Below are 14,393 nucleotides of genomic sequence, written 5' to 3'. Positions count from 1 at the left end.
AAGCTCTCATTACCTTTCCCCATTTTTCTTCTAACTATCTTTTAAGATCCTTTTTGAATTCTTCCAAGAGAATCTTTTGAGTTGCAGAGGAACTCATATCACCTTTTGAGGCTTCATCTACAGATATTTTGCCTTTAGCATCCTCAGGATTTGAGGTCTGTTCTTCCCTGTCTCCATAATAGTTATCTATGTATGGTCAGAGCTCATTTTGCTTTTTTGCTCATTTTAAAAGGTTGTAGTCTGCTCTTAGGGCAAAGGGAAGATTGTCCCAAGCTTTCTTTACAGAGTACAGCAGCTTCATGTTGCCCTGGGATGCTGCAGGCCTTCTTCCTATGCTGGGTGGGTTTGGCCAAGGCCTGCTTGTTATGGTGTGGTCAGGGGTTCACTATTTGCTTTCTGTAGTTGTATTGGAGATTTCACAGCTTAGTTTGCTCATCCATTGGCTTCTGAAACAGAACAGAGCCTCCCAGTGGATTCCTCCCACATGCCATCTTGGGTCTCCCTCTGCTAAGCCTGCGATGGACTGCCTCCCCGCTGCCCAATTGAGACAGATCTTTCCTGAAGTTTTCCAAAATATCTTCTGCTGGAAATTTGTTACACTCCAAATAATTGTGGGTTCTATCACTCCAAAACCCTTTCAGAGGATTGGATGTGGTATTGATTCTGAAGGAAGCCAGGAAGAACTCAGACAAAGACCTGCCACCTTGGCTGCCCCCCCCAACCCCAGATTTTATAATATATTAAAGAGATATTAGGGAAGTAGATTACACAAGCTTTGCCAGTGATTAAAGGTGAAGGATGAGAGAGAGGGAAGAGTTAAGCATGACTCTGAAGTTACGAACCTGGTGACTATAAGGCAGGGTGATACCCTAGATCCAAAAAAGGAAGTTTAAAAGACATATGGGGCTTAGGGTTTGGAGGGGGAGGGAGAAAAAGTAAGAGAAGATATCGAGTTCTGTTTTTCATATAATGAATCTGAAATGCAAATGAAATATCTAAGAGAAGATATCCAGCAACAAGTTGACAGGTAGAGCTCAAAGGAGAGATTAGGACTGGATCTATAGCTTTGAGAATAAGCTATAAAGAAATGGTACTTAAAACCATAAGGGTAAATAAAACCTATTAAGAGAAAACATAGTGACAGAGGTCAAGTGAACAGCTATACTAAATGGATGATGACGTCACAAAAGACTGAGAAATAGTCAAATAAATGGAAAAAGAATTAGGAGAAAACAGCTTAGATGACGAGAAGAGAATAGACTAAAGAGCAGGAAGTAGGCAGACAGGATCAAAGCCTGAAGAAATGTCCAAGAGCATGAGAACTGAGAAAAAGGTCAGCAGGCATCCAACCAACAAGCATTCATCTAGCATGTTCTCTGTGGGTCAAGTGCTATGCTAGGCACCAGGGATACAAATAAGTCTATACAAAATAATGGCAAGGTAATTTTTGATGAGAGGCACTAGAAACTGGGGAAACCAGGAAAGGCTTTATACAAAACAGGACACTGGAGCTGAGCTCTGAAGAAAACTAGAGAATCTACGAGGTGAAGCTGAGATAAGAATACATTCTGATCCTGAGCAACAAAAGAGAGACAGGTGCATCAAATCATTCTCTAAAACAAAACTTCCAAAATGCGCTATCTGTATATATCCCTGTTGTTTCCTTCATTAGATGTAATCTTGAAATTAAGGGCTATTTCATCCACTGAATTTTTAAATTTCAATGCCCAGCACATAGAAGGCACTTAATAAAATCCCTGACTGATTAAGGGGAAGACGGAAGAGAAGAGAGAAAGGAAACAGCCTTGGGGAATATCCACAGTTAGGAAATGGAATATTGATGATGATCCAAGTAAAGAGACTGAGATGTCAGATTCCAAAATCTAAGAAAAAATGATATAGTTAGGAAAAACCAAGATTTGTTTCACAAAAACCCAGAGAAGAAAGAATATCTAGGACATCCATAAACCAGAGAGAATCCATGCACAAATAGCATGGGACAAATGGAAATATCTAAATGTGCATATCTCATATTTCTTTTAAGTTACTGAAAAAAATGATTAAAATGAAAGATGAAAAACAATCTTTTTTAAAAAGAAAAGATGATTTGAAACGATGCCTGAGAAAGGAGTGAAATAATCAAGTAATAAGAAAAGGTTTACTATTTAACAATGAGGACCAATCTGAGACTGGATGAAATTAATTTGTAAGGGAGACAATTTTAAGTTATATAAGCAAATAACTAAGACAGAAGGTAGATTAACAGAAGAGTCAGATGGAGATGATGATGTCAAGATGAGAACTGCAAAGGGTGAATAATAGTAGACAAGGGGTTGAGAGGATACAAAGATGGAGAAAAGGACAAAGTTGAACTGGTGAACTACAGGATCATTCTGGCAAGAAGAAAAGAAAAGCAGATTAGTACCTGAAGAATAAAGAGAGATCGCTGAGACTAGAGGTTTCAGTGAAAATGAAGAATAGTCTCAGGAAGAATGAAGCAGAAAAAGATGGAAAGACAGGACAATATAGTAAGCAAGTGATTTAGAGCCCAAGAGAAGACAGCAGCAAGGAACTGGAATAGATGATACTCAAAAAATTAAGAATATTATAGTGAAAAAAAACAAAGAACTCAGTTTTAAAAGACATGCCTCTCACTGCTTATAACATAGTCATTTAAACTCTCTGGATTCAAGATTATGGATCTATAAAAAAAATTAATTAGAAGAGTTTCTGATGACCCTTCCACATCTAAATTCTAGAATCTAAAGGATCTATTACATGAACACCTATTAAATTGACACATGAATAAATTTAAAGTTCATTAAAACTGCCTTAATGTGTTCGTGTGTTCCTCAGTGATCATTCATTTAATCGTGTATGTCAAGGTCAGTTTTAAAATGGGAGGAACCTCAAGGAACAGTTAACCCAGTTCTCTCATTCTGCAAAGAAGAAAACTGAGGTCGATCAATTTAGCCCTTAGGTGAAAGTAGCAAACACAAAATATGCACCCAGGATCCCCAACTTCAGAGTTCTTCTTCCTGTACTATATAACACCTTATAACTAGGAAATGATGGGGCTAAAGTAACTAAATGCTTAATTTTGCAACATCAAAATTAAAAATGTAATAAGATAGTGATTTTATAAAATGGAGAGATATTCTGATCTAATATAAAAGAAAACATTGGACCTGAAGCTATGTCTTCATTTAAGTCTCAGTAACAGATTTCATCTGTAAAATAAGAATAATCCTTCTATTGCTTATTTCACAAATGGAAGCATTTATTTAAATACTACAAAATGCTCAAAAAATAAGAAACTGAATAATTTTCTCTTCAGATCAATACCTCTACAGTCTGTCCATTTTAAACTTGGATCCTACTCTTGGCTATTCCTATCTTAGAAGGCCCAGGCCTCCCCACCATTCACAGCCTGCACATATGCATGCCCCACCAACTGACTTTCCAGTTCTCCTTTATGAGTTGTCATCCTTCAATATAAGATAAACACTCCTTAAGATCAAGGAATGTATACAATTCCTGGCACACAATTAGCACCCAGTAAATCTCTATTTTCTTATATACCATTCATTCAGATTATATTAAAGAATCAAAATATTCATTTCTTGTTCCTATGAATATAAGATCCTCTCTCTTCCCATCCACTCCCTACCTCTGGCACTTCAACCACCTTCAATACATCCATTTACCTGCTGGCCCTGGAGTCTTTGTTGGAGTTGCATTCTAAGTTGTTTGGGTGTATTTGTTCGGGGTCTCATCATGTTAGCTCTCGGATGCATTCCCTGTAGTGGAAAGTTACCCTGCTGGGTCATTTGATTCATCACTGAATTAAATGATTGCTGTTGTCCCTGAAGATTACTGAAACCTCCTTGTATTACTGCAGACTGGGCTTGATAGGACTGTCCATATAAAGCAGACTTCTGGTCAATCATTACTGCAGATTCTTGACTTTGAAAAGACTCCTGTTTAGCTTCCAAAGCTTGTCCCTTTAACAATAAATAAATGAATACCAATATATGATTTAAAATATCAGTTTTGACAGGCAACATACACCATACATCTTAAAAAGGTTAGGCACTTAGGTAATTTTAAAATGCCAGCATGAAATTCCAAAAATAAAATACTACGTGTCACTACACTGTTTGAAATGTTTTTATAGCAGAACTGTGAACTTTTAAAATATACTCATTAACCAAATGAATAATAGTTAACTAATGTCTCAAACAAGAGTTAAGTAACTATGAGAAGAAAAATATCTCTAAAACTAGAAATTTTTTTGTCAGGTAACAATACAAAGGATTCAAAAAGTCATTTGCTATTAAGATAAGCTATATTAAAGAAAGAATAAAGGACCTCTATGCACAAAAATATTTATAGCAGCTTTTTTTTATGGTACAAAGAATTAGAAATCGAACTGGTGCCCATCAACTGGGGAATGGCTGAACAAATAATGGTATATGAATCAGATGGAATAATATTGTACAATAAGAAATGATGAAAATGATAGCTTCATCAGCTGGAAAGACAAATATGAACTGATGCTGACTAAAATGAGCAGAACCAGAAGAACAATTTGTACAATAATAACAACATTGTAAAGGCAATCAACTTTAAAATATTTAGGAACTGGAGCAGCTAGCTGGTGTAGTGGATAGAGCACCTGAAGTCCGGAGAACCTGAGTTCAAATCTGGCCTCAAACACTTAACACTTCCTGGATATGTGATCCTGTCACTTAACCCCAATTGCCTCAACAACAACAAAAAAAATTTTTTAAATATATATTTAGGAATTGATCATCACAATGATCACACAGGCTCATGCAGAGGACTCATGATGAAACAAGCTACCCATATGTGGAAATGATGAATTCATGGTACAAACTAAGACTTTTTATTTGAACATGGCCAGTATTTCGCTTAACTATACATGTAACACAGGTTTTGTTTTGTTTTTTTATTTTGTTTCATGGGGGAGGGAGACAAAGAAGTAAGGAGAGAAGGCAGATTATCTGAAAAAACAAGACATTTTAAAAAAATGAATTGTAGTATACTCTGGACAACAGATATGTTCCTGAAAATAAGAAAATCAAATTGTATTTTAAATAAAGGAATACAAAACTGCTGTTTGTCTTTCATTTTTGAAGAAAACTAATGATATCATAGGGTCATGTGTTAACTTGTGTGTCAATTGGATTTAAGTGAAACAGAATTGCACAAAATCATCAGCCTCACTCTCTCTTCCAAAGTTGTCAATGTCCAGTGGCGAAATAAAAGTCAAAATGACTGGGGAAAGTCAAGAGTGCAGTGGATGACCATGGCATCTTCAATGTCTGACCAAGTTCTAAATTTTCCACAGCTCCAACTTGAGCCACCTTCACAGTTATTGGAACAAATTGTTCTCATCTGCCCATTTTGCCAGAAAAAGTCTTCACATACTTAGGGTAGATCCCCTTAATTCACCAACAGGTTTGAGGCCTATCAGTTCCCCTCAATCTGGTTTAATTGTCTGCGAGACAGTTTTACTGGAATGTGGCCACTGTACATGCTACTGCTTCCACAGGTAGAAGTAAGACTTGGGTCACAGATAGATACCAAAGATGGATAGGAAGCCCTAAAAAGAGTTCAGTAAGTCTTCACATCAGACATGCTAGTAGTCCTCTCTGAATACCCCGTATACCTATTGTGCTAAGCACAGGGGATATAAATAAAAAAGCAGAAACCGACTCTCACTGAGTTCACATTCTAATATAAGAGACTACAAACAAATAGTTTCAGTTGGAAGTCAAATGAAAAGGTCCCATAATACTTAGGATACAAAAGCAAAGCAGAAAGTAATCGTCATTTCTACTTATAAAATCATCTAAGTTTCAGATGCTAACCAATTGACAGTGCCAAGGATTTCGTAGTGAGAACTTTCTCTGAGCAGTCTTCAGTAGCTATTATTGCCAAGAAAGTTATGAAGTTTTAACTATTTAGAAAAATCCCAATAATCTTTGATATCACTAATGGACATCAAGCCAAAGAAGATCAAAAAGAGAAAAGTCCCATATATATAGAATATGTATCAAAATACTCATGGTAACACTTTTTTGTGATAGCAAAAGAACAGGGAAATAAGGTGAGTACTCACTGAATAAGTATTGGCAAAACAAACTATAACAAAGCGCTGCATCATAAGAAATGAAAGAAGACTTTTATGAATTGATACAAAGGAGGATCAATAGAACCAAAAGAATAATATGCCCAATAAATACAATACTAACACTGAATACATTAAAATTAATCCAAATTAAGATTAATTCAGGTGACCAATCTAAGTTATATACTAGAGATAAAATATTTCCTTATTCTTGGTAGAGAAATATAGTAATAAGATAAAAGGAATATTGTATATATGCCCTACTATCTGACTATTAGCTTTATTAAACTCTTATCACTTGTAATATAAAAGAGTTTAATTGAGGTGGGGGCTGTACATCTGCAAATAAATGTAATATTAAAATTAAAAGAATGATAAAATGTCTTTTACAAAGTGGAGAATACATCCACAATGCAAAACATCTACTAATAATGTTCAGGAGTTTTGTACAACTGCTTAAAGGAAAAATATGAGAAATAGTAGGGGACATGTGAAGGGATGTCATGGAAGATTTATCTCAGGAATTTCATTTTCTTGAAGCTAATAAAAAATTAACTTGCATTCTAGCTGAGGCAGCTGATAGTATACTTGGTTATTACATGTCTAGGATCAAAAACTTCCTGACAGCAAATTAATACAAATATAGACAAAAATGATTAAAGATAAATGTAATGTGAATCCTGTAACATTATCAGGTGTTTAATCATATTGCTAAAATTATAAACATTAATGACTGGGGTAAATTAAAATAAATATAGAACCAAAAAATATGACCTTGCGTTTTGTCATTTGTAAAATGAGATTATCCTTTGAAATCCTGAACAAGTCAAACATTCTTGGAAACTAGTTTTATTGATTCATAATTAAGTTATGAATAATTCTTTCTTAATCTATTAGGATTCTAAAAGTAATATTTTAGTTTTACCAATTATTTTTCCATTTACAAAACACTATAATATGAAATTAGACATATATCCATTAATAAAGTTAATATTACTTACTTGATTTACAAGATCAGGGATTCCTAAAGCTTTATCAATTTCTTCAAGTCCTGTGACATCTGTATTACTAAGCAGAGTATGTAACTGATCCAAAAGAGCTCTTTCATCACTCTGGCCTTCTATGTTAGAAGGAGGACATAAGAGATCATCTAGGGAATTCCTAACAAGGGCTCTAAAAAAAGATAAAATTCAAAACATTTGATATCATATTGATAACTTCAGACAAGTCTAAATGAAGTACAGTATTTACTGAATGAAGTTTATCCATGATTGTCACAAAAGTATTTGACAATTAACTAAAGCACACTATCATGTATGAGTAGTCCTATTGGATAAAATCAGAAGACCTCAGTTCTAGTCCTATGACACAAGCCAGCCTCTTTACCTTGGTCAAGACATGAAATCCTTCCTTATAAATGGGACTAATATCTCCTGGACCACTCCAAGTGCTTGACCTTATTCTGAAACACTTGTATATGTGAGTGAGATATCGCCACTACAATATCTACATATGAAAATTGCTTTGTTATTCTGCTCAATTTGATTCAACAAATATGTCAAGTACACTCTAATTATTGTGCTAGATCCTTGGAACAAAAAGACAAAAACCATAGTGTTCTTACCCTTACAATCTATTGGTGGCACACAATATTTACAGAAATAATTATGATACAAGGAAAATTATGTCAGTGGTATCAGGAGGAAGAGGGGATCAGAGATAATTTTATGGAGAAAATGGCACATAAACTGAATGGTTAGGAACTCACTGCATGTTGAGAGACAGTGTTTGTATAGAGAATAGAGAAAGGAGATTGAATTCAATTCAGGAAATAGTTAATGGTTCAATTTGACTCTAATATAGAGTTCATGAAGGGGAGTAGTAGGAAATAAGTTAGAAAGATAGGTGGAAGCCAGATTGTGGAAAGCTTTAAGAGCCAGGTGAAGGAGGTTTTTATTTATTTTTACATATATATACACACACACACACACACACACACATACATACATATACATATATATGTGTATATATATATATATATATATATGTATGTGTGTGTGTGTGTGTGTGTGTGTGTGTATATATATATATATATACATATATATATATATATACACACATATATATATATATATATATCATATGGGCAAAGATAACACTGAAGTTTGTTGAACTGAACATGAATTGAACAGACCCTGCTGTTCCTTTAGAAAGATTATTTTAGTAACTAGATGGAAGATAAATCAATTAGAATTAGAATTAGATTAAATGGAAACAAATTAGCAGGATTACTGTAGTCCAGTTAAGAATTAGTGGGGGGTTATGTTGGTGGTGGTATATTAATTGGTCTAATCATTTTTAAAAAGCAATTTGAAGAGAGAGACAAAAACAGAGACAGAGAAAAGAGAGAGCCAAAATGATCACTTCAATGCCCAGCACCCATATAGCTAGTCCAGGAAAACTCTGAAGTCTGCGATGTGGAATGGTCAGTGAATAGAATTGGCCTCAAAGTCAGAAATATATAAGTTCAAGATCAGCTTCAGATATAAATTGGTTATTTGACCTTGGGCCAATCAAGTAACCTCTTAAAGCTTTAAGCAATTAAGACCGTAAATTGCAGAGAAGATGCCAAATTGTATTGGCAGTAAGTTCAACACTCGAATGAATAAAAATTTGATCTTGACCTCAATTCATAATCATTCTGGAACTAAAAGAGAACAATAATATCTTGTTCAACAATATCCAAAAAGTTTTTTCAAATATAAGATTTATTTATTTTTTTAAAAAACAGTAATCTCTTCACTTAGCATCAAAAAATAAGCTATTTCAAATAAATAAATTTCCCAGATAACTCAGTAGAAAGAAATCTATTGTACTTATTGCCTTCTGAAACACAATAAACTATTAGGCATCAATTATATTAACAGCTTTAAGTAAAATGTAAACTATATGGCTATCTGCCCTTATATTAAGGGTTATCAGCATATTATAATTTAATTTTTTTTTCTTCTATATCCTCCCTACCTTGTGAATACTGCTTTTTAATACTGCAAATGTATTCTCCAAGTTTCTAATCTTCTTCCTTATTCTTTCCATATAATGGACATTGTAACAGTTTTAAACCAGTTAAATTCTCCTAGCCAGGTATTTCTTGGGATTGATACTATGTAGAGCCATTTTTCTTTTACTTCAGGTGATACTACTATACTCGTAACAGATGATAGTGTAATGGATAGATAGTTGTGGTTATTATATTTGTACATATAATCTAATTATAACTACTTCCTTACAAATTTGTTTACAACTCTTTCCTCAAAAAAATTATACACAGTGACATCATCTATTTGAATTCCTACCTATTTTGTGTCCCACGAGGGCCTTGATCCATGGATAACATATTATCAGGCCAAGATCCAGGTTGATTAGAGGTTCCTGTCTGGCCATAGGCATTTACTCCCATGCCCATAGGAATCTCATTAGGCCCTAGGAAATAAAAATAAAGATCTATTTAGAAATATACAAAAGAATTCCTGAAAAATTTTAGGCAGCAATTACAAATATGTATTTTTTTTTTGGTAGAAAAGAAAACTTACTCATATGAATCATCTGCTGCTGTAGCATTGGCCTTGTACCAGGTATACTATTGGACCTAACAGGAAGGCCAGGCAAAGTTCCACCCATTGTAGGTCTGGGTAAGGAATTACTATAGTCAGTTCCTGGCCTCACTAATGAACTTGTATTTTGTTCCATTCTACTAACTTTAGAATTTGGCAAACCCCACTCTCCTGAGGGATGATGGTTCATAGTCATATTTCTATTCGGTCCACCTATGTGGAAAAAGAAAATATTAGCTCTTCACCATTTTATAATAAAATATTTTCCCCATCCAAATAATTGAGATTATGTCCATGAAATAAGGGTCCAAAAGAAAATCCCTGAATAGTAAATTGCTGGTGCTACCACAAATGGCATTCTGCCTAACTACTTCTAAGGATTAAAACCAAGTAATCAAATTTAAAACCATTTGATCACCATTAATACAGCAAGTAATTGTATAATTATATTCTATAGACTATTATTCTAGTCTTATGATTAAAAATTAAATTGTTAATAAAAACTAAGTCTGAACACATTAAATAAAACCTTGATGCAGATAAATTTTAAGACTTAAAAAAATTCAATGTCATAATAATTTTTACTTAAGATGAAAATTTAACTTTATGCCAACATAGAACAAAGAAGAGTGGTAGAATTAAAATTAGAAATGTGCTAATCTTGCCTCAGACTTATTACTACTGAAGTGGAAATTGTGTGATCCTAGGGAAATGACTATGAGCCTCAATTTGTTCATCTGTAAAATGAGAGAAATAGGCTCTATGTTCTCTAATATCCCTTCTCATTCTAAATCAAATACTACTCCATTCCCATGGAGAAAAATATGAAGGGGAAGAGTAGAGAGGGAAAAAAAAAACTTTTCTCTTATTCTCTTATAAGGATGTTTCATACAGGTCCTTAAAAGGTTATTTTCCAAAATGCATTAGGATAACTCCCAAGTAAGCAACATACCCATGTTAGAGCCAAAATTCTCCTGTGTATCCATCATCCTTGTATTTCCGCTTACCACAGGCTGCTTTGGTAACATGGGAAATGCATTAACATTTCTCACTGGAGGGCTTGAACCAACAGAAATAGGACTATCCAAGGAAACAGCTCGATTAAAAGGAGGACGAGCAGATGGCATAGACTGTGGGCTTCTCAAACCTAAAAGGAATAAAAAATGTATTTTATAAATAATCTTGCATCTATTCCAAAATAGCTAAAAATGAAACACTCTTCCTGTAACTTCATCAATACCTACACCCTGCCCCTCAAATGCTAAAATACACAGATTTCCCTTTACATAATAAATACCTTAGAAGGAGACATATCTATACTGAAAACTAGCATTGTAGCCATTATGAATGAAGAATTTCAACAGTAGAGCAAGAATGAGTGTTGCCCTATAAGGTGAAATGTTATATAAAGGCCTATTTCACATTGTTCTATGTTCTAATTTCCAGACCATGAATCAACTTTGCTCAAACCCCAGGAGATTTATTTTCCCCTCTATAAGTAGTTACACTAAGTGGCTCATTAATCAAGATACAGAATTTTTTTTTTAATGACTTAGGGCTGAAGTGTAAAAATGTTCAATAAATGCTTTATTTTGTTTTTATTATTCTATGTGTTCTTTTTAGTTAAAGAATAAATGCACAGATTATCATTCTTAATCATCATCATCATAGAAAAAGGAACTAATAGGAGTAACAAGACTGGGAACTTTGAAATATTCAACACAACAGCAAGAGAAGATATAACAACAATCAATTAGATTTATATGTATCAAAACTGAAGCATTAAAGACATCAGACATTTATGACAGTACTGAGAATGAAAAAAATGAAAAAATGAATGTGGCTTTTCAAATTTCTGGGGGATTTTATTCTAATTTGTCTTTCTTTTTGACCTAACATTCTAGATTTTGTGTGAAGGTTAGGTGCTTTCCTTCAAAATCATCATCTTGAAAATATACTAAGCATTGATTTTTAGTACAGCTCAAATGTTTAAATTACATACGTAAGTTAATTTATGGGCTATGCAAGACAATGAGGCTTATGTTCTTATTATGTCAAATTTCTTTAAATTTAAACTGCTACAGCCTACCATTATCACTACTTTTAAAATCACACTTAATTATTTGAAAACTGTAGTAGAATCACTAAAATTTTCAGGACAGTTTATTGTAAACCAGGTCATTTACAATTTTTAAAAAAAGAGAGAATCCAAGAGTTGAAATTCAAGCCACAGCAGTAAATGCATCAGATTCTAATCACTAGTCAAGGCTTACTTGGATTTGAAATAGATTTCTCCAGACTATTTTAAAACTACATAGATATCCTTCAGAGGAATCAGCTGACAAGTCCTATCACTTCTATCTTTGTTACATCCCTCATATATTCCCTCTTTTCTCCTCTGACATTGCTTCCATTTTGGTGCTAGCCTTAACTATCATAATAGCCTGCCACTTGTTCTCCCTGCCAACAGTTTCCCTCCACTACAATCCATAGTTCCATTCAATTGTCAAACTCATCTTCCTTAGGTATAGGTCTGACCATATCATCCCCTATTCAATCAACTTCAATGACTCTCTCTGTTACCTCCAAGATCAGATATAAACTTCTTTGACTTTTGAAATTCATCATAACCTAGCCCTTTATAATATCTCCCCTGTCCTCTTATAACTCATTCCCCTCCACATGTTATGCAATCCAATGACCATGGTTTCCTTCCTGGTTATTCCTCAAACACAACTCAGAATTTTCATAGACTTTCCATATACTCTCTTCTTCATCATCTCTGCCCCCTTGCTGACCTGGTTTCTTTGAAATCTCAGCTAAAGGTCTATCTTGTGCAAGAAGCCTCCACAATCTTAATGCCTTCCCTATGAGACTGCCCCCAATTTTTACTGTATTCATCTGGTTTATACATGTCCCTACTATAAGACTATGGACTCCCTGAGAACAGGAACTGGTTTTTGTGCCTTTTGTTCTATCTTCAGCCCTTAACACAGGATTATGGTGAATGCTTAAGAACTTGAAAGTTACTATAATTTGTCATCTTCCAGTTTGACAATAAATCTAGAAATACATTAAAGACTATAAACAATTTACATTAAAAGGTATAATTTTTTAAATGGGTAACAGAAATACCTACACCTCTGCCATTAATTTCTCTACAACTCATTGTTATTCACTCATTTTGTTGTTCATGGTTTTCAGTTGTGTCTGATTCCTCATGATCCCAGTGGGGGGTAGTCTTTTGGAAAAGATACTGGAATAGTTTGCCATTCCCTTCTCCAGCGCATTTTACAGATAAGAAAACTGATGCAAATAAGAATGTGACTTTCCCAAAGTCACACAAGTAATTAAGTTTCTGAGAGCACATTTAAACTCAGGTCTCCCTGACTCCAGATCTGATACTATAATCCACTGGGTCAACCTAGCTACCCCATTCACTTATAGACGCTCCAAAATTTAACAATAGAATACCATCTGTTAACATCTTATTGTCAACTCGGGTAGAGGAAGAGGTAGGAATAAGATGCAGAAGTAGCAAGACATGTTATTAAGTTTTGGTCTAATTTTCTACAAAACTATTGCTAAAGGCTAGCAAGACATAGTGGAAAAGATTGAGTCTTGAATTAAGAAGATGTATGGTCAATTCCTACTTCTGTATTATGTGTCTATGTGACCCTGGACAAGTCTTTTTAACTTTTCTGTGTTTCAGAGAGTCACTCTCTAAGACTGTAAATTCAAAATTCTATCTGCACCAGTGAGGAAAAATATCTAATTTTTAAAAAACCAATTGATGAATTTTTGCTTCTGAACTTTATAACATTTCATGAGATTTATATAAAATGAAATATGGATTTTTTTCATTGTATCAAATCAATTAACAAACATTCATTAAGTGCCTAATACATACCATGCATTGTGCTATGTGCAACTGACACAATTACAAAGAATGAAATAATCCCTACCTAGAAGAGTTTACATTCAATGGGGAACTGAACTGTAACAGAAAATACACCCAGGAGAGAAGAACTGTGTAATTAGTTGTATTGGAACTGACAAAAATTACTAAGAAGATACATTTTAAAGTAGCTACATTTTAAAATCAAGTGCCACTAAATACATATTTTTCATATCAAAAAAAATTGTAGACTAGTGAAAATGAGGGATGAGGTAAAAGGAAAACATTTTATTAACTGTTCCTATGGATGGATAGAACAGAATATACATAAGGTTTAAGTGAAATATAATTATATTTAACATTACAATTGTAGGGGCAGCTAGGTGGTACGGTGGATAGAGCACCAGCCCTGAAGTCAGGGAGGACCCGAGTTCAAATTTGGTCTCAGACACGTAATACTTCCTAACTATGTGACCTTGGGCAAGTTACTTAACCCCAATTGCCTCAGCCAAAAATAAATAAATAAATAAGGCAAAAAAGAAAAGCTTTTTAGAGCCTATAAGGATCTAAATCTGGCTCCCACCTGTCTTTCTAACTTATTTCCAACTATTCCCCTTCATTAACTCTGTATTACAGCCAAATTGGCCCATTAGCTAGATGCAATTCTTTTTCATTTAAAAAGATTTATTATAATGTATATAAAAATGACAAAAATTTCACTCAC

General features: G+C 34.0%; 1 protein-coding gene across 1 annotated transcript in view; it reads right to left on the bottom strand.

The window, feature by feature from the left end:
- NCOA3 (nuclear receptor coactivator 3) overlaps positions 1-14,393 on the bottom strand; it is a 105,123-nt gene that overhangs the window by 10,973 nt on the left and 79,757 nt on the right. Inside the window, exons 14-18 of the mRNA XM_051976531.1 lie at positions 10,724-10,918; positions 9,751-9,984; positions 9,514-9,640; positions 7,159-7,330; positions 3,708-4,004 (exon numbers count right to left, since the gene is read on the bottom strand). Coding sequence (XP_051832491.1) covers positions 3,708-4,004; positions 7,159-7,330; positions 9,514-9,640; positions 9,751-9,984; positions 10,724-10,918 — 1,025 coding nt within the window. The remainder of the gene's footprint in view (positions 1-3,707; positions 4,005-7,158; positions 7,331-9,513; positions 9,641-9,750; positions 9,985-10,723; positions 10,919-14,393) is intronic.

This window comes from Antechinus flavipes, chromosome 2, assembly GCF_016432865.1.
Source record: "Antechinus flavipes isolate AdamAnt ecotype Samford, QLD, Australia chromosome 2, AdamAnt_v2, whole genome shotgun sequence".
NCBI classification, from domain to species: domain Eukaryota; kingdom Metazoa; phylum Chordata; class Mammalia; order Dasyuromorphia; family Dasyuridae; genus Antechinus; species Antechinus flavipes.
This window is presented reverse-complemented; position numbering and strand designations above follow the sequence as displayed.